Source organism: Heterocephalus glaber, unplaced genomic scaffold (assembly GCF_053883595.1).
Source record: "Heterocephalus glaber isolate CG9 unplaced genomic scaffold, H.glaber_assembly_v1.0 deba00001594, whole genome shotgun sequence".
Lineage (NCBI taxonomy): Eukaryota > Metazoa > Chordata > Mammalia > Rodentia > Bathyergidae > Heterocephalus > Heterocephalus glaber.
In genome coordinates, this window is record NW_028258369.1 from 19,611,061 (window position 1) to 19,635,997 (window position 24,937).

At 44.0% G+C, this 24,937-nt stretch overlaps 1 protein-coding gene across 5 annotated transcripts in view; it reads left to right on the forward strand.

Moving 5' to 3' along the window:
* The window catches only part of Arhgap6 (Rho GTPase activating protein 6), a 499,561-nt gene extending 483,576 nt beyond the window's left edge, over nt 1-15,985 (forward strand). For 4 of the 5 annotated variants that reach the window (XM_021249114.2, XM_004871022.3, XM_021249116.2 and 1 more), the window contains exons 10-13: nt 650-747; nt 11,436-11,710; nt 13,378-13,458; nt 13,981-15,985. In XM_021249114.2, the coding sequence (XP_021104773.2) occupies nt 650-747; nt 11,436-11,710; nt 13,378-13,458; nt 13,981-14,651 (1,125 nt within the window). In that variant the 3' untranslated portion in view covers nt 14,652-15,985. The remainder of the gene's footprint in view (nt 1-649; nt 748-11,435; nt 11,711-13,377; nt 13,459-13,980) is intronic. The other variant, XM_021249115.2, reaches the window with a different exon arrangement.
* The last annotated feature ends 8,952 nt before the right edge of the window (nt 15,986-24,937 follow it).

Sequence of the window (24,937 nt, forward strand, 5' to 3'; positions counted from 1 at the left end):
TTTGGGGGTTTACCATTCACCAGGTACTGGTTCCTCAATGTAAAATAAGTCACTTAATCACCACAGCCACTCTTTGTAGTGAGTCCTATTGCTTTTCCCATTTTACAGGTGGAAACACTGAGAGTTAGCTTCTTGTCGAAGTGCCTTGTCAGAGCTCCTACAGCTAGGAAGTGTTGGAGCTAGAATTCAAGCAGTCTGGCCCCAGGGTCTTCTCTCCTAATAAACTGATTGTATGTTCCAGAATTGTCCAAGGTAGTTGTAATTTATGCCTGTGGTCTTGGCATAATTCAAAGTATAAACTCTAGAAAGTGTCCCCATTTGGACAGTAAATTATGGACACCATTCCTCTTAACTACAATATTTTGCTTTCTCAAAGCCAAGAACATCAAGTCTGTGCAACAGAGGTATCCAAATGACTAGGCTGTGTCTCCCGGCATAGGAGGGGTAGCCTTTTGGATTGCATATGACTATTTGATAACCATCCTATTTGTCCTAATAATTAAACCAGCTGTATGGGTTGGTGTTGGTTTGGTTTTAACTAGTAAATCACTCTGCATTCTTATAACTTTTAAAGCTCTGTTTTATGATATCATAAAGTTGCCTCTCCGTGGAATGATTTTATTTATGCCTCAATGCTTGGCTCCTCCAGGTTTCCCCAGATCTCCAGAACGAAGTGCTGATCAGCCTGTTAGAGACAGACCCTGATGTCGTGGACTACTTGCTCAGAAGGAAGGCTTCCCAATCATCGTGAGTATGCCAGTTTTCCATCCTCTAATGCCACGCTGGGGATTTCTATTTCCATTTCTAAGGAATTAAAAAAGTTGACATAACTCTGTGCAGGGTGGCTGAAGTGAAGTTTTAGCAACTTTCTGGCAACTCTGATCAGTCTGCCTAACCAGAAAATGCTCCAGTCTTACCAGTCCACTTATCAAATTAAGGAACCATTTTACAGTACATTTCTGTTTCAGCTTTTTCTAGCCCATTAAGGTCCTTTTGACTGTATTTACTGGGGGAGAAAAACACTAAATCACTGGCAAGAAGCTCAAGGGGCCATGGTGCATCTCAGTAATTCATTTTCCAGAATCTTGATAACTGCGCCCTGGGGCCCATCAGGCTGTGCCTGGAGGTTATCCTACTTATGCAGTTTTACCAGTGGCCACAGCATATTATCAAACCACAAATGGGCCTTCACTGAGGCCTAGGTGCTCATTTGAAATTAGAGGTGTGCCCTTTCTTGGCTCTTCCACTAGGTATAACTAGTATTATTTTGATGAAAATGCACACTGGTTTCCATAGTCACCCAAGTTTCCAGTGAGAAAGAAGCTAGCCACGTTGCAGGCTATGCTTGGCTGCCATTTTTTCCCCTGAAGGAGTAAAAAACTTTTACATTAATCAAATTTTATGTTTCATCCCAATAGTTGCTTACAGAAGCAAAATGTATGCAAGTGCTGAGAATTTGGAAAATCCAGTTAAGGGGATGATATTTTATAGTTAATTAGGAGCAATATCACCACCAAGTCACCATACCTTAAATTTGTGACAGGAAAAGTTGTTGGTATCTTATGAAAGTATCATTTATGTTGTGCTTTAAATCTACTGAATTTCAACAATTCTAGGATACATTGCCTCTCGGGTTTCATGATTTTTGAAATTCATAACATTTTTTTCTTTCTCAGTCATATATAAAATGATAGTATATCTCATTTAGTAGTGTCTTAGAAACACTGAGCTATCTTAAGTTATTCTTATATGCTGATATTGAATTTGACTAATTAATTGTCATTTCTAATTATTTTAGACATTACTACAATTATATTATTGAGAGAAATTTAGCAAAAAGAAATTCCACATTTTTCAATCCCCTTCTTTCTCAGGCCCTTACAGTAATAGCCTTGCTAAATTCAGCTTCACTCCATTTCCAGCTGAGCAGGAAAGAGCTTGTAATTGGATCGAGTACTCTTTCAAATGCACTTTTAAAAATTCAGGTCTGTGCCAATCATTATCAGGGCAAATTCTGGTTCAAGTAAAATGTTCTGCTTGGATTCAAGCCCCAAGAGCCATGAGTGAATAAAAAAAAATATTCAAAGTATAAATGGGCTGGCATTCCATGGTCTTGCTTTTAGTATCAATATTGGGCTTGCATTTAAGATTTTCCTAGATTTCTAACTATCATCAAGGAGTAAGTCGTCATTCAAACTACCACGTGGCCTTTCTTCCCGACAGATCATGTTCCACCAGAATTTTAACGAACTCACTAATTTATTTCCTCTGCGCAAGAAAACAGTCATGGTGGCATTTCTCTTTGTAAATCTCTCATCAAGCTGCATTTATAATATGTCCTTGGTTCTCTGTGGAAAAGCTAGAAAACAGATACTTTTAAAAACACTGAGTTTTGACTCATCAACATTCTGTTTTTGTGTGGCATTATTAGATGGATACATTTTGTACTCTAAAAACCCACTGATGTGAATTCTTTTTATATGATTTTTAAAAGCATACTTAAAGTATGCTTTTTGCATATAAATGCCAAGGTAAGAAGTGAAGCTTTTTTGTCTATTCTTATGAAAAAGGGAGGAAAAAGCTGATGCCAAGTGAGCTGTATAATTGTCCAGCCTCTTTTGTCCCCTACCCCTGTAAGAGTATGAAGTACAACTATAAGGTCTATGTGAACTGACCTGAGGCTAAGAAGATCTCAGGTGAGCGTTAGGGCCTCTGGGCTATGAAGGTGAGCTCTGGGGAGCTGTGAGTGTTATCAGAGAGCAGCAAATGTTTGGCAAGACTGGCTTAGTAGGGAGAAGTGGTTTTTGTTTGTTTTCCTCTAGGTATAGGCCAAAGAATAGCCTAGAAGACTGATGGTGATGTCACAAAGTAGAAGTGCATGCATGAGTGAAAGAACATTTATTCATAATGGCCTGTTGAGGCCAGAGAGTCTTATCCCTCCAGCTCTAGGTGGGCTCTGTGTGCCTCAAACACATACTGCCCAACCTCACTGTGCAGACAGAGCCCCAGGAGAGCTTGTACCACATTCGTTCTGAGTCAGGAGGCCTGGGGAGGACTTCTGAGATTTGCATTTCTAACAAACTCCTAAGTGATACTGATGATGTGGGCCCATGATCCATGCTTTCAGTAAGGAAAGCTTAAAATATCAAGGCATTTTCTTGCCTATAAGATCTGTCAGACTTGCAGAGTACAAGATGATAGGTGTTAGACCCGTGGTGTGGAGTTCTCAGACTGACCTGTCCATTCTAATCAACTGGGGAGTGTAAAGGACAGCTAGGAGACCATCCTGCCCTGCCCCAGAAGTGCAGGTTCATTTGTTGTGGGTGCAGTCTGGGCATTGGGAGTTGCAAAAACTCCTCACATGGTTCCAGTGAACAGCCAGGGCTAAGAACTTCTCTCTCATATCCACCACACTGGATACTATGTACAGCACTTACAATCACACAGGGACTTGAGGTGGGTGATTTTTGATCTTCAATAGCTATCTTTGCATTGCTAAAGAAAAAAAGGAAACAATGTTTCAGATCATAAATCCACTTGGAGTTCAAAGAAGAGAAAGAGGTGTGACTTGCAATGTCAAGGATGGTTTCTGAGAAGGGGAAGGATTTGCAGTAATCTTGGAAGATGAGGGTGCAACCAGGCTTGGATTTGGGGAAACTAAGGTCTGGCTCTAAGAGTGAACGTGTTGCCTGTCTGGGGACATGATAAGGAAGGTAGGAAGAGGCCTTTAAATAGCAGGTTGGCAAGTGACACTTAAGTCAAGAAATAGTGATGTAGGGTTACAAGTGACAATAGATTACTGTAGTCACAGATTAGAGTGATGGTAAATTACAATACCCCAACCTGACATAAGGAGCTGGCTTCCTTGGCATATCAATTACCCATAATACCCTACACTTATGTAATTTTACACACTGGGTACAAGCTTCAAGTTTAGAGCCAGATCTCCTAAATTCAAATTCCAGCTCCAATATTATTAGTAGTGTGATCGTGGGTAAATTAATTAGTGTCTCTGACTCAGTTTCTTTATCTGTAAACTGGAGATGAAAGTAGCACCAACTTTATATACAATTATTGTTTTCTTAAAATAGTGTCCGACTTATAAGAAATACTTAGTAAATGTTAACAATTATTGGGTTACTTCAAACTTCACCATTTGGTTCATTAACAGCTACTTACCAAAGACTCTCTCAGGATTTCCATGAGATAGTGATGTACCAGGTAATATGGACCAGGACAGAACTCATCCACCTGAAGTTGTGCCATTGTTTTTAAAAGCAAAGCTCCTAGCACCAGGTTAGCTCAGTCGGTAGAGCCTGAGACTCTTAAAAGCAAAGCTCCTTATATGCTTCAGACACTTTGATTTTTTTTTCTTGAAGCTTCTATTTTTTTCCCCAAGTTCACATACCTAAATAAAGCTTTAGATTCCTGTGAGGCCAAGGGAAAACTGCAAAAGATTTAATTTGGAGGGGAAAAGAAACAAGTTTTAAAGAGTGTAAAACCAAGAACAAGAAAACATTTATTATTATTTTTGTTTTGAAATAGCAAACTTTTAGTGATATTTGGGGGCTGAATGTTTCGTTTTGATTTGGGTTTTTCCCTTCTTTATGCAACATAAAAATTAGAGAAGAGTAAGGAGAAGTCATCATTTTTTCATGTGCTTGTCTCCTTAAATTTTTGGCTTCAACCAAAATGGGATGCCAAAGGGAGATTAGAAGAGATTTTTTTTATTACGAAAAATACAAAACTTAGACTTTTCAAAAAATTGCTTGTCTGGCATATTTATTAGAATTATATACCTTTTTTCCTTTTCTTTTGGTACAGGGACTCAAACTCGGGTCCTTGCCCTTGCAGGCCAGGCGGTGGAACCACTGAGCTAAAGACCCTGCCCCTATATACTCTTTTCTTCAAAGGTCCTTAAAATAGATCCCTCCCTTTGATTGGGGAATGTGAAGAAGTTGGACATGGGGATGGCAGGTTACTTGAAGAGGAAAAGGCAGGTCAGATGTCTGCATGAGCAACAGAACAAAGGTATCACAGCAGGGCTGGGTCCAGGGGACAGCAAAGGAGGGGCTTACCTAGGGACAAAACAGAAGGGCACGTCCCCACACTCAGCCGTCGACACTAACTAAGTTGCAATGTAATACTTTGCAAAATGAAAGTTAATCTTCAAAATCAACAGTGAATAAAATGTCAACATTTTTAAAAGACCAGTGCCGAACCTAGCCCAAGGTAAAATGAGTGCCGCTGGCTTAAATGCAAGCTACTCATCAATCATATTTTAAAAATCTCCTCTGCTTATCTCATTTCAACCGAGACAATTGCTATGTTTGGCAGTTTCTCTTGACCAGTGACAATCTTAAATCATTTTTAATTAGGTTAACTTGAAATCAAATAATAATGAAATCTTACTTGAGTATAAATAAGGCATTTAAGCTTAATTTAAGGTTGTAAGTTTTAATATATCTCTTTTTCATTATCTCAGTATTTTTTACTGCTTTAATGTTCTAGGGGGAAAATTAACCACACATAAAATTGTGTATACAGAAGTACACTGTTTTCTTTTTGCCCGCGGTGCCCCAGATCACTAGAATTTGCCATAAGGGATGCTTTGCAGAGCTGAATGTGATTCATGTGAAAATTCTCCATGAATCCAATGCACAGGCGAATTCAGCAGCACTCAGATCATCTGTGACAGGGTATCTAGTCCCACCAATAGTTCTTAGGATTTTTAAATGTAGGTTTGAGAAAATGGATAACAATACTTACTCTTATTCCATCAAACCTTGTAGATGGCCCAGAAATATAACACAGCTCAGCAAACCTGAGTGTCTTCCCTACTTCCTATTCTGAGAACAGGATCAAAACAGGATCAAATCAGAAAGGTTTTCAGGAAATTTTCAGAGAAAAGAAATCTGACTGCACTTACAGTATAATAGCAAAGAATACTATTGAGTGGCAGCAGCTGGTGGCTTCACCTGTCATTTCTTTCCAGCACCCCAGAAATGATGAAGAACGAGCATCCCACACATATACGCCATTCAAGAAAGCTTTTTCCACTAGAAAGTTTTAGGAAAAACTTACATGTAAACCAGAAATCCATAATGAAATATTCCAAAAAACATAATTATGCCTTCCTTCTAAGGAAAGGCGATCCAGGGTAGAGGAAGAATTTATCACATCCTCCCTCCCTTCTAACATCTTCAGTGTGATTCGCAGTTTCTTCGTAAATTTGTAAAATAGTAATTTGAACATGTTTTATTGGGCACACTGTAAATAAGATGAATAAAGACAGCACTGTTTTATCTTCATCTGTCATAAATGCTCCATAAATGCTAACAGGAGGCAATGAACAGTGACTGAAAATGAGCAGAGAAATGTCACCAGAGATCCAGGGTGCTGGCTTCATCATCTAGAGGGGAGGCTGCATCCATTTCAGCTCCTCTTTGGAGAGGGCCGTTCTTCCCTAGGACTCTGTATGAGGGGGGCTTGCAGATTTGAGCGTGATTAATGTGAAAATCCTCCATAATTCGAGAGCTGCTCTGGCATTGGATTCCTTTCCTACTACAATTAACAGTGCCTAAGATGGTTATGAGCTTTGCATTCCAATAGACTGAAGTTTATCAGTTGAACAACTGAGCCAAGGATGAAGACAATGCACATTTGAAATCTCTGTGAGTGTTTCTCTCTGAGATAGCTCAGCAAGAGTCTGAACTGGCTATATCCGGGGATTGAACCGGAGTTTTCCATCTATCTACAGAACAACTTCTGGGTATCCGGCTGCCGGGCAGGCCTGCTCACAGTGCCCTGCCAGCGTGGTTACACCCTGAGATGGAGGGACCAGCGGAGGGTGAGGAAGTGCTTTGCTCTCCATGCCCATCCCATGCTTGTTGGTTACCTGAGACTGGCTATGGGTGCCTAGGATTGTTCAGGGGCTTGGGGATCTACAGAGGAAATCCTCTGCCTATGGAGGCAAAGCCATGTTGCCTTCACCCCACCCACCCAACACTCTCAGCCTCAATCCATTACATCCTCTGACTGCCAAGAGAAGCCTTTGTGTGCTTTTGGGCCCAAACCCATGCCAAATGACAACTGGCCCACCCAACATTCTAGTAAAGCACAGGGCACAGAAAGACATGCTTTAGACAATTCCTCATCTAGTATATCACTTATCAAAGGAAATTTTTCTGGAAATCAATACATGAATATTTTAATGGCTTTACTTAAGACCCTCAACTCAAAACTGACTTCTTAGAGTTGCATTATCCCCGAGACAAATCTGAGAGAAGACATTTGTGGCTGTTTGTCCCATCTTTTCAGAGTTCCCCAAAGGGTAGCGTGGTTTTCTAGATTTTTCTTTGGAATGGGTTCTTAGGCATACTTAGCTGCCACTTTCTGACCTCTGCTGCGAAAATAAAATGATAGATAAGAAAGTATTTTAAACATTTAAAAAGGTTATGAACTCCATAATATGTATTTTATACTATTTTTCTATTGAGTTGTACTAATGTTGAATATTATTTAACAAGTAAATTTTGGAAGGATTCCCAACCCCTACTGACTCTACTGCTGGAAAGATAAATTATTTACAAGTCCTGTTACTTTTCCTCATTTTCATACTGAGATCTGGAACAAACAGTTATTAACAGTACCTTAGTCCAATGCCTGCCACATGATGAACTTTATGTAAATATAAACTTTTCCTTTTCTTACAGGCCAAGGGGTTATTTTCCCTAAGTATGTTTCTCAAGCCATTTGTCATGTGTACTCACACTATACTCATGGCTGGTATATATTGGGGGGCTACAAAAGGAAGTCATTGTCTCTCATTAGATGGCCCTCTCTGTCTATATCCCTGGCTGTGACCTCAGCCACCCTGATGGGGTTCGTGACCTGTGTCTACTGTAAGACAACTCATCCACCTCTATCTCTAGGGAGTAGCTCCAGCTACCTCCCCAAATTTCTGTCCTATTTGAGGCCCATCTGCGATCACTTTGGTGCTTGACTTAGGAGACTGAACCAGGAGCATAAAGTCCGGGCGGCCTTTCCGCCCTCCCCTACACCTCAGTATGTTCTGATCACAATCAGACTACATTTCATTGTCTGCATCCTGCTTATGGCAGACAGAGGAGGTCCAGAAGTGGCTGGGATGTGCACACCTGCCTTCCTTCCCCAAGCTTGGCCCCAGCCACCCTAAGGTCAAGACCACCATATTCACCCCCATTCCATCCAATGCTGCAATTTGAGCTGCCATCTGTACTTTTCCTCCTGCTTTGGCTCTTAGCAGACTCCCAGCCTTCTGTCACATCTGTAATTTGAAGAAGGGAAGGAAGGTTTGGTTTTCAGAGTTTCTCAAACATTTTTGTGCATCATAATCACCTGTAAGTCTTTTTGAAGCCCAGTCCATTGGCCCCACCCCAGAGTTCCCCTTTCAATAGGCAGAACTAGATTCCTGGGCTTTGACGTCACACTCAGAAGAGGCTCATGTTTCATTTAATGATATTCTGTGGCCATCTTGAAATTCCTCATTTCTTTTTAGCATGGTGCCTTACATGCTTATTTTGTACTGGGCCCAGCAAAGGAATTAGCCTAGCCTCTCAGTGAGTCCAGAATGGAACTCTGGAATTTACATTTCCAACAAGTTCTCAAGTGATGCTGCCATGCCATGGGGAATACACTTTCTTATTTCACAACCATTAAGTGAGATTTTACAGAATCAACTCAGAGAAAACAGGAAAGGGACAAAGACCTTCTACCTCCTGCTCCCTTCCTCTACTTGATGGGATCCAATAAGAACTATGAAAGCGGAGGAGAAATTGGTGAAGCAACTTCATTTACTTGTGTGATTGTTATTATTGTCCTTGTTTTGTTTGCACCAAACTAAATGCTCTCATGAGGCATATTGCTTTTTCTGCACCCTTTCCCAACAGTTAATGTAAGTATAATACCCCTGTCTGTACATCAGTCCAGAATCACTTTTCTGAAAGAAATGTAAAACTTGGAAGTGGAACATTATCATAGTAAATAATTTGAGGAGTTGAGAGAAGGAAAACAATAGAATGATAAAATGAAGCTTCAATGCAAAACGCACAAAAGACAAGCAAGGTGCCATATACCAACGCAAATGGAGCTCCATTTCCTCTGATCCTCTGAGCAGTCAGTGCAGACAGAAATACATTATTTATGATATGACTCATGGTTCCATAGGGCAAAAATAACCTGCTCTCTCAGTTGAATCCCAAATGTCCCTAGTACTTTGAGAAATTTTTTCCATGAGGTTATCTTTCTCTATGCTTACAACACCTGATGGAATCTACAACTTACAGTATTTTGTTAATTGTACTCTCTTCTGTATGTTTGATAAGACAGATGAAACATAATTGTTGTGGTCTCTGGGAGCTACAGTACGACCTTTCCGAAACTTCCCTCCCAATAGGAGGAGGCAAAACCAAAATTCTCGTAGCCTGTTGGTTATTTTGTTTGGCCTCATGAATAGACTTGACTTTTTAAAAACATCCCATAAAATAAGGCTTTATGTACTTACTATTGTTGGTATAAAACTATGACTTCTTCTTCTTGAGTAGACACAAGACATTTTCATTAATGAATGGAAAAGTATCACCTCAGCAGGGAAAACAAACAAAATTAGCCCACTAGGATAATGCCTAGCCCTGTTCCAAACACAGAGCCCTGATTCTAAGCTGAGCTCCGTGTCAGTTCAGCACATTCGATTTTTCTCAATTTTTTAAACTTTTCTCAACCAGAGTCATGCCCCATGACAACAGATAAGTGTCCATTTTGTTTTGTTTTCTGTTCCCTCAGCTAGAAAAAGGGAGATTTTTCCCCTTTTAATTAGATATGGTGGTTAAATATCCCACCACCACTTTCCAGCAGAAATAGTTAGGTTCCTTTGATTTTTTTTTCCTTCAAATTCATTGGCATCCTAAAGATCTGGAAAATCATCCTCATGGTTGTCCCCTGGCTCCTGCCCATAAGATTGTCTGATATCAGTTCAAAGAGGAGGCAAGGAAAGAATTGATTTGTTCCATGTGGGTAGGAAATGTCCTGGGCAAAAGTGCTGGAGCCCTGGCTGCCCCAGTGACAGGCATGGCATGTCACAGACTCTGGGATATTTTCCCCTGGGTACTAACCCTTGCTGGAAGCCTGAGATAAAGCTAGGTCCCCTGTGAGTGTGATGTCGCCTCCATTTTGCATGTACAAAACCATTTGGGTGGGAAAGGATTGCGCAGGACTGTGTTTATCTTCTTAAAGCCACAGAGATTTTTGTTTTGAAATATTCAACCAAAAGAAAGCAAAGAGTAGTAAAGAAAAGTGAAGTGTGGGAGGCGAAGGAGCAGGTTCTGCGACTTCTAATCAACCTCTGATCATTTCCCTTTAAGATGTTGTCAGGGCTACTGTTTTGAGGAAGGTAGAAAATAAAGGTGTTTCCAGGTAAGACTTTGCTCAGTCTTTTCATGTTCCCAAAGTTCTTGTTTCCCTGTTCCACTTACATTTTCCCTGTTATATCTGTTGCTGTGACACCTCCCTCACTTGTGTATGTGCTAATAGTATGCTCATTAGCACGTCATCTATCAATTTGTAAAAGCATCAGTGCCTTGCAGAATCATTTTAAGTGTATTTAAATACAGTGGACTCTTAATGATAATCATATATTTATCTTTTTGGCCACATGAAACCTTCCCTCCGGTAGCATCACCATCATCATCATCATCGTGTGAAAGAGGAATTTATTTACAGTAAGTATTCAGAAGAAGAAAAGCTACCCATACAGCCATAATAAACTTCCAATAAAGTGTCAACCATAGTTTTATCTGAACTATTTTGAAATGAGGATATTGAAAAAGATGAGTTAGCTACCAGTTTATTTTTACTCAATAGATAGCGACCATCAAGCTTTAATTTTTAAATGAAATCAGGACTCAATCCAGGAGGCACTTCAGCGAGGCACGTTGGCGAACACGAGGATCCATCTCTTTCATTTTCCATCCTTCCCTCCGCTGACACTTCCCGTTACATCTGTTTCGCGGCCCTCTGCTGGCTGCTTATCGGCGAATACAAGGATCCTCTTTACTCCATCCTGCGCCCTGCCCGGCATCTTTTTTCATTTGTTAGGTTTCACTGCCATCTGCTAGCCAAATATTGCTGTGGACGCCATTACTATTTCCTCTTCCCCCCTCCTTCTCTGAGTTGCCGTTTCTTGTTACATTTGTTGTGGTTTGCTGCCATCTAGCGGCCATTATGTGGAAACACGTTCGCCTAATTAATGCAGAGATGTTGAAACATTGCTCAAAAGGTCTTTTTGTTTCAGCCCCCATGCGTTCTCCTCCTGTCATTTGTGTAATGATCACATTATTTACATCTGATCACTCATTGTTTTACACGCTCACACACCTGCCATTGTCTCGTTGTGCCAGAAGCCCTGACATGCTACAGTCGGACGTTTCCTTTTCCATGGGAGGGAGGCATTCATCTACAGACTCCAACAAGGCCTCCAGTGGAGACATCTCCCCTTATGACAACAACTCCCCTGTGCTACCTGAACGTTCCCTGCTGGCTATGCAAGAGGACAGGGCTCCGGGGGGCTCAGAGATGCTTTACAAGGTGCCAGAGAAGTATATGTTGGTGGGCCACTTGCCGTCGTCAAAGTCAACGTCAAGAGAAAGTTCTCCTGGACCAAGGCTTGGAAAAGGTAATGGAAGCCTGGCTGGCCCTGGCCAAACCCAGTGACTCTCTGGCTGCATGTGGAGCTGTGTGGGGTGCTTTGAGGCTCCTCTCTGTTTGTCCCTTGTGCGATGTTTCTGTAACTCTCCATGAGCATTTGCCAAGCACCTGCTGAACACCGACTCTAGGAAGAGGAAGGGGTGGAGGCCCAGGTGATGTCTTGGAGGGTCCCTGCCGCCCCTATCCTGACTCCCAGACATCTAGGAAATGAGCGCATGCTCAGAGAAGCTACTCATTCCTACCTTCTCTCCCTGCCCTGGCATCCAAGGATTCTGTGTCCTGGCAGGTGGGTTAGGGGTTGCGTATTTGCTAGTCTAACGTGTCACCCAATTACTGTTGTTACTTTCCTAAAAAGGACAAGCAAAACCTACTGTGTAACAATGCGGTGTGTCAGAACCAGATGGGGTCAGTGTCCGATGACCAGAGAACAGGACTCAGAGTCAGAAACCTTCTCTACCATTTCCAACTTGCAGGATCTCAAGCGAGTGCCTGAGCTCAGTACCGCCCAGGCCCATTGCCACAGAAACTGGCCAACTCATGGGGTTAAATGAACCGATCCCGGAAAAGACCTTTAGGCAGCGCTTAGCATGCGAGGAGCACTGGGTGAGGAGGGCAAGGAAACGCTGGGTGTGTTTCCCGCCTCTCCTTCCACTGGTTGCCTCGTCTGTGCCATGATCCCCTAGGGATTCCCCAGGGAGGCGAGGAGACAATGTGTGGGAGCAGCCGGACCACAGAGGCACTCAGGAGACCTTTGCTTCTCTAAGTCACAGTTACGATCCCACCAAGGGGTTGTAAGGAGGAGGCGAGCAGCTGATGGAGGCACCCAGCGGGGCACCTTCCTCCATAGCTATTCATGCACACACTGAGGGGAGACTGATGAAGGAGGCAGGACCGCATCTGTGCGTGCCACTAGCAGCGTGCTCCTGAGTGCAGTTCAAAAGCTCTCGCTGCTGCTCCTGTCCCCATGTCAGTGTGGTTGGAGAGTGTGAGACTGTTGTCACCTTTTATGACTTTCCTCCTACTGATGTCAGAAACCACCACAAACGTGGTGGCTTAAAACCCACATTTACATTTTCTCTCGTACGGTTCTGGAGATAACAAGTCTCCAGTAGGCCTGCAAGGCTGCCTTCCCTTCCGGAAGCCCTGAGGAACTATTTCCTTGCCTTTTCTGTGTTCCAGAAGCTTACACATTCCTCATCGTGTTGCTCGTTCCTTCACCTTTCAAGGCAGCAACAGAGCAGCGTCTCCCCTCCCACCTGCCTCCAGGAAGGACCCTTATGTTTATATTAGGCCCAGCCAGGGTCCTGCAGCAAAATCGGCCCTCGCCAGCAACCAGAATTCAATTGCATTCGCAAAATCCTTTTTGATTCTAAGATAACATTTCTATAGGGTTTGGAGGCTAGGATACAGATGTCTTTGAGGACCCTTATGCATCTACTCCAACCATGATTTAGAAAGAGCTCTGTGGTAAATTCCGAATGGAATAAGCCTCCTGCAAAGGCAGGTCTTGAAGTGTATTCTGTACTGCAGTCTCAAAGACATTCGCACAGGAGAGACGTCATTAAAATAGTTTAGCTCATTTTGCCCTTAAAATTTCATTTTGTGTTATACATCTTTTTATTCTCTTTTTCCTAGATATGTCCGAGGAACCTTTCAATATCTGGGGAACTTGGCATTCAACATTAAAAAGTGGATCCAAAGACCCCGGAATGACAGGTGGAGTGTTACTTGAAACCTTCACTGCATTTGTTTTGAAAATTTTCTTCAGCTTTTGCCTTGTTATGATAATCTTGACATGCTTGTCAAGTTATTATTTGGAAAATGCTGAAAATAGGGGTTGGGGAAGATAAACTGTCCCACGGATTTCTACCCCAGTATGACAATCTCGGACTCGATTTCATTCCATTTCCTTTCCTGCACCATAAATTGGTGACAAAACCGTTTTATTCAGTGTGACAGCTCAGCTGACCTGTCAGAGTCTAGGTATATGTATTTGGAGTGGCCACAGGAATTGTGCCAATAATTAAAAAGCGTCTGTCATTTCTTTTGCTAGGAAGTGGTGTGTGTGTGTGTGTGTGTGTGTGTTTGTGTGTGTGTGTGTGTGTGTGTGTAAGGAGCAGCAGCAGATCAGTGTGTACTGTGCTTCTTCAATTGTAGAAGTCCGCAGTGGGAAGACAGTAGCAGGACTCTAATCCCCAAGGGGAAACTAATGCCAGTTCTTGCCTTTCTGGCTCTCAGGTTCCTATGGCGACATCTTTGAAAGCAGCTCCCTCCGACCGGGGCCCTGTTCCCTTTCTCAAGGGAACCTGTCTCTCAATTGGCCCCGGTGGCAGAGGAGCCCGGCAGAGCTGGACGACGGCGGCCCTCAAGTCTTTCGCAGGACTCAGACGGCAGCTACCGTGGCACATTGCAGCGTGCACCTTCCGGTGTCGCGGGTCTGCAGCACCCCCCACATCCAGGGCAGTGGCTGCGGCGCGGGGGGGCGGCCGGCGGCCAGGTCCGAGCCGTACTTGGCCCTCAGCAGCGCTGAGGACCCCGAGGCCGAGAGAGACGGGACGTGGCTGCCCAGCCGGGCCCAGCCCGCGTCCCAGAGACTTCGGGAGGGCGGCAGGGATGATCGCAGGCCCCCGCCTCCTTACCCGGGCTCCGGGAAGCCCTCGGAGCCGCCCTTGTGGCAGCTTCAGAGGCCTCGGGAAGGCTCAGGAACTGAGGGAGGCCCGCCGGCCGAGCGGGAGCCCCAGGCCGCGCCGAAAAAACTGAGCAGCCGCGCCTACGCCCTGGAGGGCAGCGAACAGAGCGGCCCGAACTTGGGGGAAGCCAGCTGGCTTGACTGGCAGCGAGAGCGGTGGCAGATCTGGGAGCTCCTGTCCACCGACAACCCCGACACCCTCCCGGAGACGCTGGTGTGAGCCCCCCACTGCAGCCCAGCAGAAGCCAGCCCCCTTGCAGATGCCCCCTTCGTCCAGCCGGCCACAGGCGCTTTTGGTCAACTGGACTCTTCGGCCCTTTTCTTCCTTCACACGTTAAAAAAGCACCACAAGAGAAACTGAGTCCACTTCCCGAGATAGAGCACTCATACCCTCGCCATTTATGATAGGGTCCCATTGCATAGCCAGCCTCCCAAACAAGTGACACTATCCCATCGAAAACCATCCACATTGACTCTGTGTAAGACAAAAGTCTTGCTTTCGTGTAGCTTGATTGTATCTTTGTGTCTTCACTTGTGACTATTATATATTCTGTAACAGATGCTGTATGATAATCGAAATGATATATTCACAGAGAGAAAAGAGGAACAATTTTTTTAAAAAGTCACTTCACTTATATTACACCATGAGATATATTAAGCAACGAAGTCCTATAGAGTGTTCGAGAATATGCACAAGCCAGTTTCTGTGCTTTTGCCATAGCTTTTTACCTGAGGACAGCTCTTCCTTCGATGCCTAAGAAAAACACTAAGAAAATGAAACAAGAGTAAGAGAAGCCATATTTTTATATAGTAGTGAGATACAGAAGTTATAATCACTGAATGCTTTTTCATATTGAGTAAGTTTTAAGGAAAATGTTGAATTTGATACATAGTGAGATATATTTTTAGAACATGTTTAGAAAGGATTCAGTTAATCAAAGGAGAGAAAGGCTGGGCCTAACGAAGAATTACTTCGTCCATCCCATTTTAGGTCAAATTCAATTTTATATAGACAATATATAATATATATTTATAGTGTATAACTTTTACGTATTTTTCAAACCAAACCACAAACTGGAATCCAACCATAAAGTGTTTAAGAATCTAAACAGACCATTCAAATTACAGAACATGGTTTTTTCTTTGGCTCCGTAATCAATATTAACCAAATTACATACAACTCTTTTCCGAAAAGTAAATCATATTTGGGGAGAAAAAAACTGCAGTTTTGTCCTTACATTGTGCCAAAGGCTGAAGAAACGTTTTCTTCGAAATTTTGTGTGTGTTGTGAAAGTGTTCCTGCCGTACTTCAGTAGTTTGAAGTTTTTCCGCTGCAAAACCACCTTTGACCAGCAGGTGGCAGTTTGCTTCAGTATTTCAGGTGTTTTGTTTCACTTCAGAATGAAAGTGTATTACAGAAAAACTGTGTTGTTTTTTTTGTGTTTTTATTTTTATAAAACGTGCTACTCTTAATTTTCGTGTTGGTGATGAAATTTTCAGTGGAGTTTCTTAAAGTTCTATCTTGTGCCATGATGAATAAAAAATTAAGCAAAAGCTTTGTTCCCTGACTTTAAATCTAAAGAATGAACTCACACCCTCTGCCAGACATGTTCACTATCCACAAATCCAAGTGTAATAAGCAATACCGACTTTATACATATCCACATATAGCTAACGAGCTAGTTTTAAAACATCAGACCCCTTGGAGATATCAACTCAGAAGCACCAAAGCATGCGTAATTATCCGTTGCAAGAAAAGGCTTATTTCCTGAATTGTCGAGGATAAGGTAGTTTTCTACATGACTGAAACTCGGGATTCCCACCAATTGGTCAGGGGTCACCATACACAATCCTTGAAAGTTGCATCTGTTCTCTAAGGCCTTGGATGCCTAATTTGCTTCAGCACCAAAATAATGAGACCTAGAAGTGGCCTGTCATTTTTCACCTTTGGGGACTGGATGAGCTGTCCTCAGGCTCTGGCTTTGGGTCCATCACTTGTGCTACTGGCTCACGCTGCCTTGTTCTGGCTGCCCACACTCAGTCAACAGTTGGGAACAGCCCCCCGAGCAAATGCTATTTGATTGTGGATTGCAGGTGGCTTTTCTGTACGGCTACTTTCACCTTAGTCCTGTGTTTTCTTGCTTGGAATTTGACCATGTCTGACCAATTCTTCCACTCCCTCCTGGACCGGACTGCCTGACAGATGTGACCCCCTTCCTGCCATGTCTTTGCTCTCATGGTCCTAGTTTTGTCTTTTTTTTTTTTTTAACAAAACAAAACAAAAACCTTTCAGATCAAATGGCCATGAAGTTAATGTCAGTCAAAAAGGTAATGAAAGGTATGTCCATCTGTTGATAGTCAGGTATAAAAAGGCCATCCAGAAAACAGTTCAGAATATCCTTGGTATATATCTCAATATTCATTGTCACTTTCTCTTTGTACAGTTAAGCCCTGTGGCTGTATCTTTGGCTTAATAAGCAAAAACTTGATTCTTGGATGCCCTTATCATACTGTCTTTATCGTATGTCTTTATCATAAACTGTCTTTAGAATGCACATGAAATCCAAAGACCTGAGTGGAAATTGAGGTTATTGCTAGCACCATATCATATGTGATATAATATCTGACAAGAGCAAAAGATGAAACTCAAACTCTTTCGAGTTGGACAAAACCCCTTTTCCAGGCTGTTCATGTCAGTCATTCCTTGTGAGCAAAAAAGAGATCTTTCGAGTAAGAAAAAGCTGCAATGTGCCACAGATGTCTCCGTGCCTATGAATACTCAGTCACCGTTTTTGTGTTTCTGGCATATGTTTGTTGTGGGTTTTTACAGAAAAAAATCTCTAGCAATGGAGTGTGTGCAAATTGAGGAAATTTCTAAATAAACCCAGCTTGCTCCTTTTCTTATGCACATTTTAATACACATCTGCTTGGCAGAGAAAGAGCACTGAGATGAAATACAAAGAGATGTCAGAACAAAGTCTGGGCCTGCCATACATATGTCAGTCTGATAAACAGACTGCAGGAGGCAGATTCTACTGACCTGAAAAGAAAGGAAATGACTGGAGTAGGGCCACACAGAGATGAAAACAGGACATCTTGACCAGGTAGAATTTTAAAACAAGACTAAATCAGCAGCAAACTGTTTTCATGGGGGAAAAAAAGAGAGAGAAGTTCAATAGAGGTTGTAGTTCTTGGGCAGAGTCAAGGTGACAGACGGCATCCTGGAGATACTGAACTGCAGGCTGTCGTCTTTGGGGTGCAGATCCGTGGCCTGGGGCAGCCCTCAATTCACCAAGGCACAGAGAGTCAGAAGATTTTCTAGATTCAATACAACCATATCTGTTCAGCCTAGGGCAGTGGTGGCGAACCCACGGCATGGCATGGACGTGTGTTTGTTATCTTTGAAAGCTCTAACAGGTGTGCCATCACTGGCCTCGGGCGATCAACTCATCCCAGTTTGCCTGGGAACATCCCAGGTTTAGTAATAAAAACTACCTGTCGCAGACACAGGCCCTGCTATTCCCTGGCAGGGCGAGAACTGGTGGGCTGAAGATACAGGGCACTTGACCTTGGCACTTCTAAAGCAGGGTCACCAAATAACATATGGGGCACCCAGTTCAATTTGAATGCCAGATCAACAGTGTTAGTATCAGTATGTCTCATGCCAAATCTGAGACATGTTCATATTATAAAAATGATGTATTGACCAATATATTGCATGAGACATACTTATTTTAAGAAGAAATTCTTTATCTGATATTCAAGTTGAACTGAACATCTATTTGCTAAATCTGGCGCCCCTAATCTCCAGCCTTGATAGCCTCCCTGTCCCCAAATGACCTGCTTGACACTCACTGATTGTGCACAGTGCCCCTACAGTCCTGGAGGACTGACTGCATGCCTCAACTATTCCAGTGAACCTGCCCCCCCCCCTTGGCCCAGGTGTCTCCCCTGCCCTCACCTGAAGCCTCGCCTAGGATCCCAGTCTTGGGCCTCTGGCACCCACCGCTTTGTCCGACCCCATCGTCTTATTCCCACCTTTGTCCCCTCCATTTCAGAGCACTGCAGCGGACCGGCATCTCTGTCCCTCCTCTCTCCTCCACAGCACCAGGCTCAGAGCTCCGAAGTGCGCGTCTTGTTCCAAAACCAGCGAGGCCCTCCTGTTCCTCTGGTCTACAGAGCAAAGCCCACACTCCACGGTGACAGAGCACACTCCACCATCTGGTCTCCTCTCTCTCCCCAACACAGCACCCTCGACTGTGGCCACGTGCAGAAAATTCCCCTGGCAGGTAAAAAACTCAATGTTGCATTTCCATTTTATGGGCTTCAAATCCCTTCCCTACTTTTCTTACTCAATTAGACGCTATTTTCTTGCAGAAATAGTTCCGATTCTTTCTTTTCCACAAACACAACGATTCACAGCTTCTTCTAGCCCTTTGCGCAGGATTGTGGCTGCGTTAACAGAATTTCTAGACATTGTTCTGTCTAAGGTTTTTATCTGGAGGTTGTTCCCACTCTGTTCCTGAGGGTGGGGACTATGTCTTTTGTTTTGTACCCTTGGACCAGGGAGAGACCTGACACCTCTTGGCACTTGATACAAATTTGCTACACATAAGCATGTAAATATGATCAAGCAACTTCTCGCGAAGTGAGTGGAGAAAAAGCACAAGACAGCCTCCCGGCAAACGAAGAGGTAGGGTTGTGCTTTCAAAAATAAAAAAGCTTTCAAAGAAAGGAGACAGTGTGAGGGGAGCTGATGCCAAGCAGAGTCACTGTCGCTCAGTCAGCGCTCACCTACCAGACACGCCACCCCAGCCCTGCAGCACGGGGGTGAAGTGGATGGCTTGTGGGGCGCTGCCTTTCCACTGCAAAGAATGCCGCTTTAACAGGAAATGGTACAGGAAGTATCTCTGCACCCTCTGGTGAGCGCTCCATAAACGCAGTATTTACTGACTGTACCAAAAACAATGAAGTTTCAAGGTGCGGGGTTCAAAGTCGGAAAGCACAAGGATGGACTCCTCTTCCCTCTGTTGAGCTGCTGGGTGACCTCTGGCAAGGTACTTTCCCTCCCTGTCTGTTTCCTCGGAATAGTCAGGGCATGGTAACGCTGAATTCCTAGGGCATTGTGACAAAATACCCGAGGCACAGCCACCACCTCGTAACACATACTCAACAGACAGCAGTCTCATCGGTGTCCCACGTGAGATCATTTTAGAAACAACATTTAGGAACCTCTGCTGTGAAATGCAGGTACTACCAGCTAACATTTATTAACGGCTTTGGTTCCGAGTCTGTTTTTCCCAGGTTACCTCATTTAACCCCTCATTTTCTAGAAGACACCATTGACTCAGGGAGGTCAGGTGAGTTGCCCAAGGCTGCTCAGCTGGAAAAGAGCAGAACCAGGATTTGGTCGCAAGCTATTCAATTGCGCCACTTGGTGTTTGGAAAGTGCCGTCAGGTGACAAAGCTCTGAAGTTGTGTATCAAAGCCCTTGGTCTCTCTCGCTCGCTCTCAAAGGACAGGGCTCAGTTGGAGAAGGGGAAGGGATTCTACCTTTGGGATGATCTTTGGCTCAGGGTTACTGATGCCCTCATGGAAGTAGGAAAAATGGGAGCTAAAATCAAAGATCCAAAGAGGAGAGAAGGAGTTGAATTGAATTGTAATTAATAAATATATCCATTTATATATTTATTAATTATAATACTTGGGCCAGGGATTTAGCTCAGTGGTTCCGGCACCTGCCTCGCAAGCACAAGGTCCCGAGTTCGATCCCTGGTAACCCCCCCCCAAAATTACAATACTTAATTTTAGTCTAGCATTGTTGCTAGTTTTGTTTCAAACAGCTATAAAAGCCATGTGATGACTTCATTAAATCAAGTGATTGGTTGATGGCTTCATCCAGCAATCTATCCGATTAATACTTACCAGGGCTCCACTGGCTCCAAAGCCCATTGCTGGGTGGGCTCCAGAGTTAGAAGACAGGCACAAGTCTAGATCTGCCTTCCAGGATAGTTCCGCTACAAAAAATGGTCAGTCTTGTGAACAGTACTGTGAGAAAGGAAGCAGATACTGCCAAGTCCCAGGAATCCAGCAAATGATCCAGTGGCTACTCCCTGGTAGTAATCCATACACTGCTGAACATATGAATTAAAAGATGAATCCATTTATCCATCTATCCATCTGTCCTCAGGTGAAAAGTCAGAAATGCCCATCATAGCAAAAAATGCTGCCTGCATTCTGAAGTGACACTTCAACAGGAAGGAGAGTTTGGGACAGTGGAGCCAACATCTCAGGGAGAACTTGGCAGAGATCAAGGATGTGATGCTTGGCTTCCTGGCATGTTAGCTTTGCAGTTACTTAGATTTTGGTGCTGTGAATGCTGTCTTGAAATGTTCATTCTTTTTCAACAAAGGACACATGGTTTTCACTTTTCACTGACCCATGCAAATGAGGCAGGCAAGCCCTTAAATATGAACTCAAGTAAAATCACACCTGGTTCCATCTCAGAGTGTGGCTGACGTTTCAGAGTCCATTGATCCCCTTCTGTACACGTCTTCTGTTTCTATCGCTGCCACGTTTAGTCTTACTTCCCCTCACATTTCTTCAGTATTGACTTTTAATGTGTGGTTCTCTTGCTGCTACAGTCTGAGTGTTTTGTCCCCTCAAGATCCATAACTCCCAAGGTGACAGGATGTGAGGGATTTAGAGAGGTGGCTAGGTCCTGAAGATCCAAGAATGGGATTCATGCCCTTACAAAGAGATCCCAGTGAGCTCCTCTGCTCCCACCTCTTTGCAAGACACGGAGCAGCACTATGAGATAGAGAGCCCTCAGCAGACACCAAATCTGCCACACTTTGATCTCAGGCTTCCAGCCTCCAGACCGTGAGGAATCTATCAGTGTCTGTTATTTAAGGTCCCCGGTCTATGGTGTTTCGCTATAGCAGCCTGAACAGAACAAGCCGCTCATCTAATTCCAAAATCAAAATGTAATGCTGACAGAGCCATAAAGCCACAACTTCCCTTCTCCTAAAATCTTTTGGAGCTGTTTTTCAGGTCTCAGGAGCAGAACTCTAGGACCTGACCTGAAATGAGCTTGAGAGTCTTGTGTTCCACATCCAAGAATGGAACCTGAGAGAGAACAGGGTCTTACAGACCTAGATGAGAAGCAAGAGAGCTGTCAACAACTGTAGGATGGCCCAGAATTATCCACAAGTTCCACCTGAGCTGGCCAACTCAGCGTAGTCTACTTCACAGAAACTCCCAGCTACAAACAACCAGTGCTCCATTTCCCCTTACGCTGGGCTGGCTGCTTTAATCCCTTCCCAGATCTGAGTGTGCTTCCTGCCTCCCTGTGGGTTGGCCTTCAATAAGGCTCTTTGTGTTAATAGCTGGTGCCATGGTGTTGGCTTCTATGGGCACTGGGCAGTGAAACCTCGCTTGGTATGGATGTTGGGCCAACAGTGAAATGGAGGACAGAACCCTCAGAAGTCCACTAAGGCAGAGGGCAAAGCTGTCTCTGGTTTCTATAGAAAGGCGCTGGCCACATTTCCTTAGAGGGTTAATATAATTAAGGAAGGTATTAGAAATAGGCTGCTTCGTGTTGGAAGGAAACCTGGTAAGTAGGGCTCAGAGCCTCCTGAGTGTTCGATCACTTGAAGAACAGAAGGCAGATGAGCCATCTGGCCTTTTTCCTTGAGCTGGTTTGCAGGACTTGCCTTCCCTCCCACCTCCCACCAAGACTTCCAGCCAAGGCGTGCACGAGCTGTGTGTCCTGTCTGTGGAGGTGCAGACGGCGCTGTGGCCATGAGCACATCCAAGCTTGCAGGTGACATCTTCCAGGGAGCAAAGCAGCCCTGGGTCATGATGGTCCCAAGTGGAGCGTTTCAGCAGGGATGGCACTTAGACGCCAGGATGGGCTGGGCTGGGAGAAGTTTTTCACAGCCATTGTGCAGAGGTTGAGTTATTTTGGGTTGAACTGTATTGGCCTCCACCTTCAACCCCTGCAAAGATGTTTAAGTCCCAACCCCCAGTGCCTGTGAGTGTGACCTTATTTGGAAATAGGGTCTTTGCAGATTATTCAGTTAAGAGGATGTTGGGGGGAGGGTAATTCAATATAACTGGTGTCCTAATCAAAAAGGGGAAAGATGAGTATGAAGACAGACATGCACATGTTACACTGCCACAAGCCAAAGAACTACCAGGCCTGAGGAGAGAAACCTGGAACAGATCCTTCCCGGGAACCTTCAGAGGGAGCCCGGCCCTGATGACATATTCACCTTGGACTTTTGGCCTCCATCTGCGGCACTTAGTTACGGCCACCCTGGCAGGCTAATATGGTGAGCAAAGGTCAAGTTCAGAACATCTCCACAACATGCTCCTCTTGAGACAATTCACATAGAAGCAGCACACAGTACAGGGCTTTCTGTGAGCCAGTTCGGGGGGACTTTGATCTCCATGCTGTTGTCACCCTGCTCCATGGCATCACTTACAGAAGTCACAGGAGATGAACTTTCCCCAAAAAAGTTTTGGAAACAAAGCATGGTAAAAGTATGCAATGTTCAGGACTGAGGTGAGATGGGCAAATTCAGGGAAGAAATGGGGAACAAGAAAAGTTGGAAAAGGGACATTTTCATTTGACATTTGCTTTCATATCTGCTTAGAGCACTGACCCATGGCTACATGCATATGCGGCAATTGTAAGGGCAACTGCAAAGACAGGAGTGGGTAAGAGCTGAAAGGACCCAAAGGATATCAAAGGAAAGGGGGCCTCAAATAGTGGTCCCTGCACCTGCAGCATCAGCATCTCCTGGGAGCTCCCCACAAGGCAAATTTTCAGCAGTCCCGGGCCTACAGGACCAGAACTCTGGGCTAGGGCACAGCCATCTGCTTCAATAAGACTTCCAGGGATTCTGATCTACAGGGAAGATGGAGAAGCACCTTGCTAAGGAAACCAAAAAGGGAGAGGAAGGGAAGGGCGGCATGATCCCAAATGATGCTCTAATGCAAAAATTTGACTGAACAACGTCAAATCATTCTGCAAAAGCGCATTTGAATCAAAACGATTACATGTTGCGTTTTAACTGAAAGCACATAAACAGCATTTGGTGATCTTTCCCTGTCAGCCAAGGCCACTTGCTTTTCTGGGTGCTGTGGGGCCACAGTGCTACTCTGTCCTTACATGAACCACATCCATGGTGCTCTATCTGCAATGCCAGCTCATTTCTTAACCGTAAATTTAAGGAACTACAAAGCAGTAAAAAAGAATTACTTTGGATTTGTAAAATATTTTCCCAGCCCCTTCTGAACCATTCCTTACTATTTATAGACTTGGCTTCTACATTTACATTGCTACATTTTAGGTCAGGAAGCACAGGAGCTTAATTGTCATCTTTATTTTTGTTAAGTGAGATTTGCATACAAAGTAAACCAAATGGCACTTTCTCACACTTCTAGTTTTTAATGGATCCCCTTCAGTGATTTTAAATACATCAGTATGCTTAATGAGCCCCATAATCTATACCTGGTCATACTTAAAACTGACCCAAATCAGGAATGGTGCCTGCTGTTAGACTTCTAAAAAGATTTTTCTTCGGGGAGTAGGATCAGGGGACTGTATTCTATGAAGTGTCTCAGCACTTGCCTTTCGACGCCGACGCGTGCCCGGACTCTCACTTTACTCCCGCCGATCACGTGAGGACAGCTGATGGTTACTAAACTTTACCCACCTGCCGGGTCAGTCCTACATGCTCTCAGGCTTGCCCCACCGTAACTGCACAACTCGGGCAGGTGTCAAGGGTCCTCACTTTACAGCTGTGAAACTAGAGGCCCGGAGACACTGGGATCACACAGCAAGTAAAAATGCTAAACAAGCCATCTGCCTTCAGCAGTTTTCCTTTCTCTCCCTCGCTCTATTTCTTTCCATTTGCAGTCCTAGTGATTGAACCCAGAGCCTTGCATATGCTTGGGAAACACTCTCCCATGGAGCTACACCCCAGCACAGGACATGTCTTCTAAACCATGCGTTCCAACAGTCACTGCAGTCACTGCAGGGTGCTCACATGAGCAGTAACTCTGGTAGGCGATGGGCCATACTGGCGACTCAGTAAAAACAATGGTAACAAGATATGCTCAAAACTATCTGTGTGGCTGAGCACAGGTGGCCGAGCTACCTGCGAAGCTGAGGCAAGAGAATCTCAAGTTCAAAGTCAGCCTGGGCAACTTAAAACCATCCCCCCCAAAAAAGGAAAGAAAGAAAAGAAAGAAATAAGCTGGGAATGTAGCACAGTGGTAGAGCACCCCTAAGATTGGTTCTGCAATAGTGGGGGAAAAGAACCACACTTACATGAACTTGCAGCTGCTCCCAGGATTACCCTAATGTGATTTCTGAAGTGGAACTGTATCAACACTTCTGTTTCATTTACAGACTGTCTTCCAAAAGACTGGCTTCCCTGCAAGTTGGGGACATGCCTTTCACAATTCTGCATTCCCCATATGACGCTGAGTTTT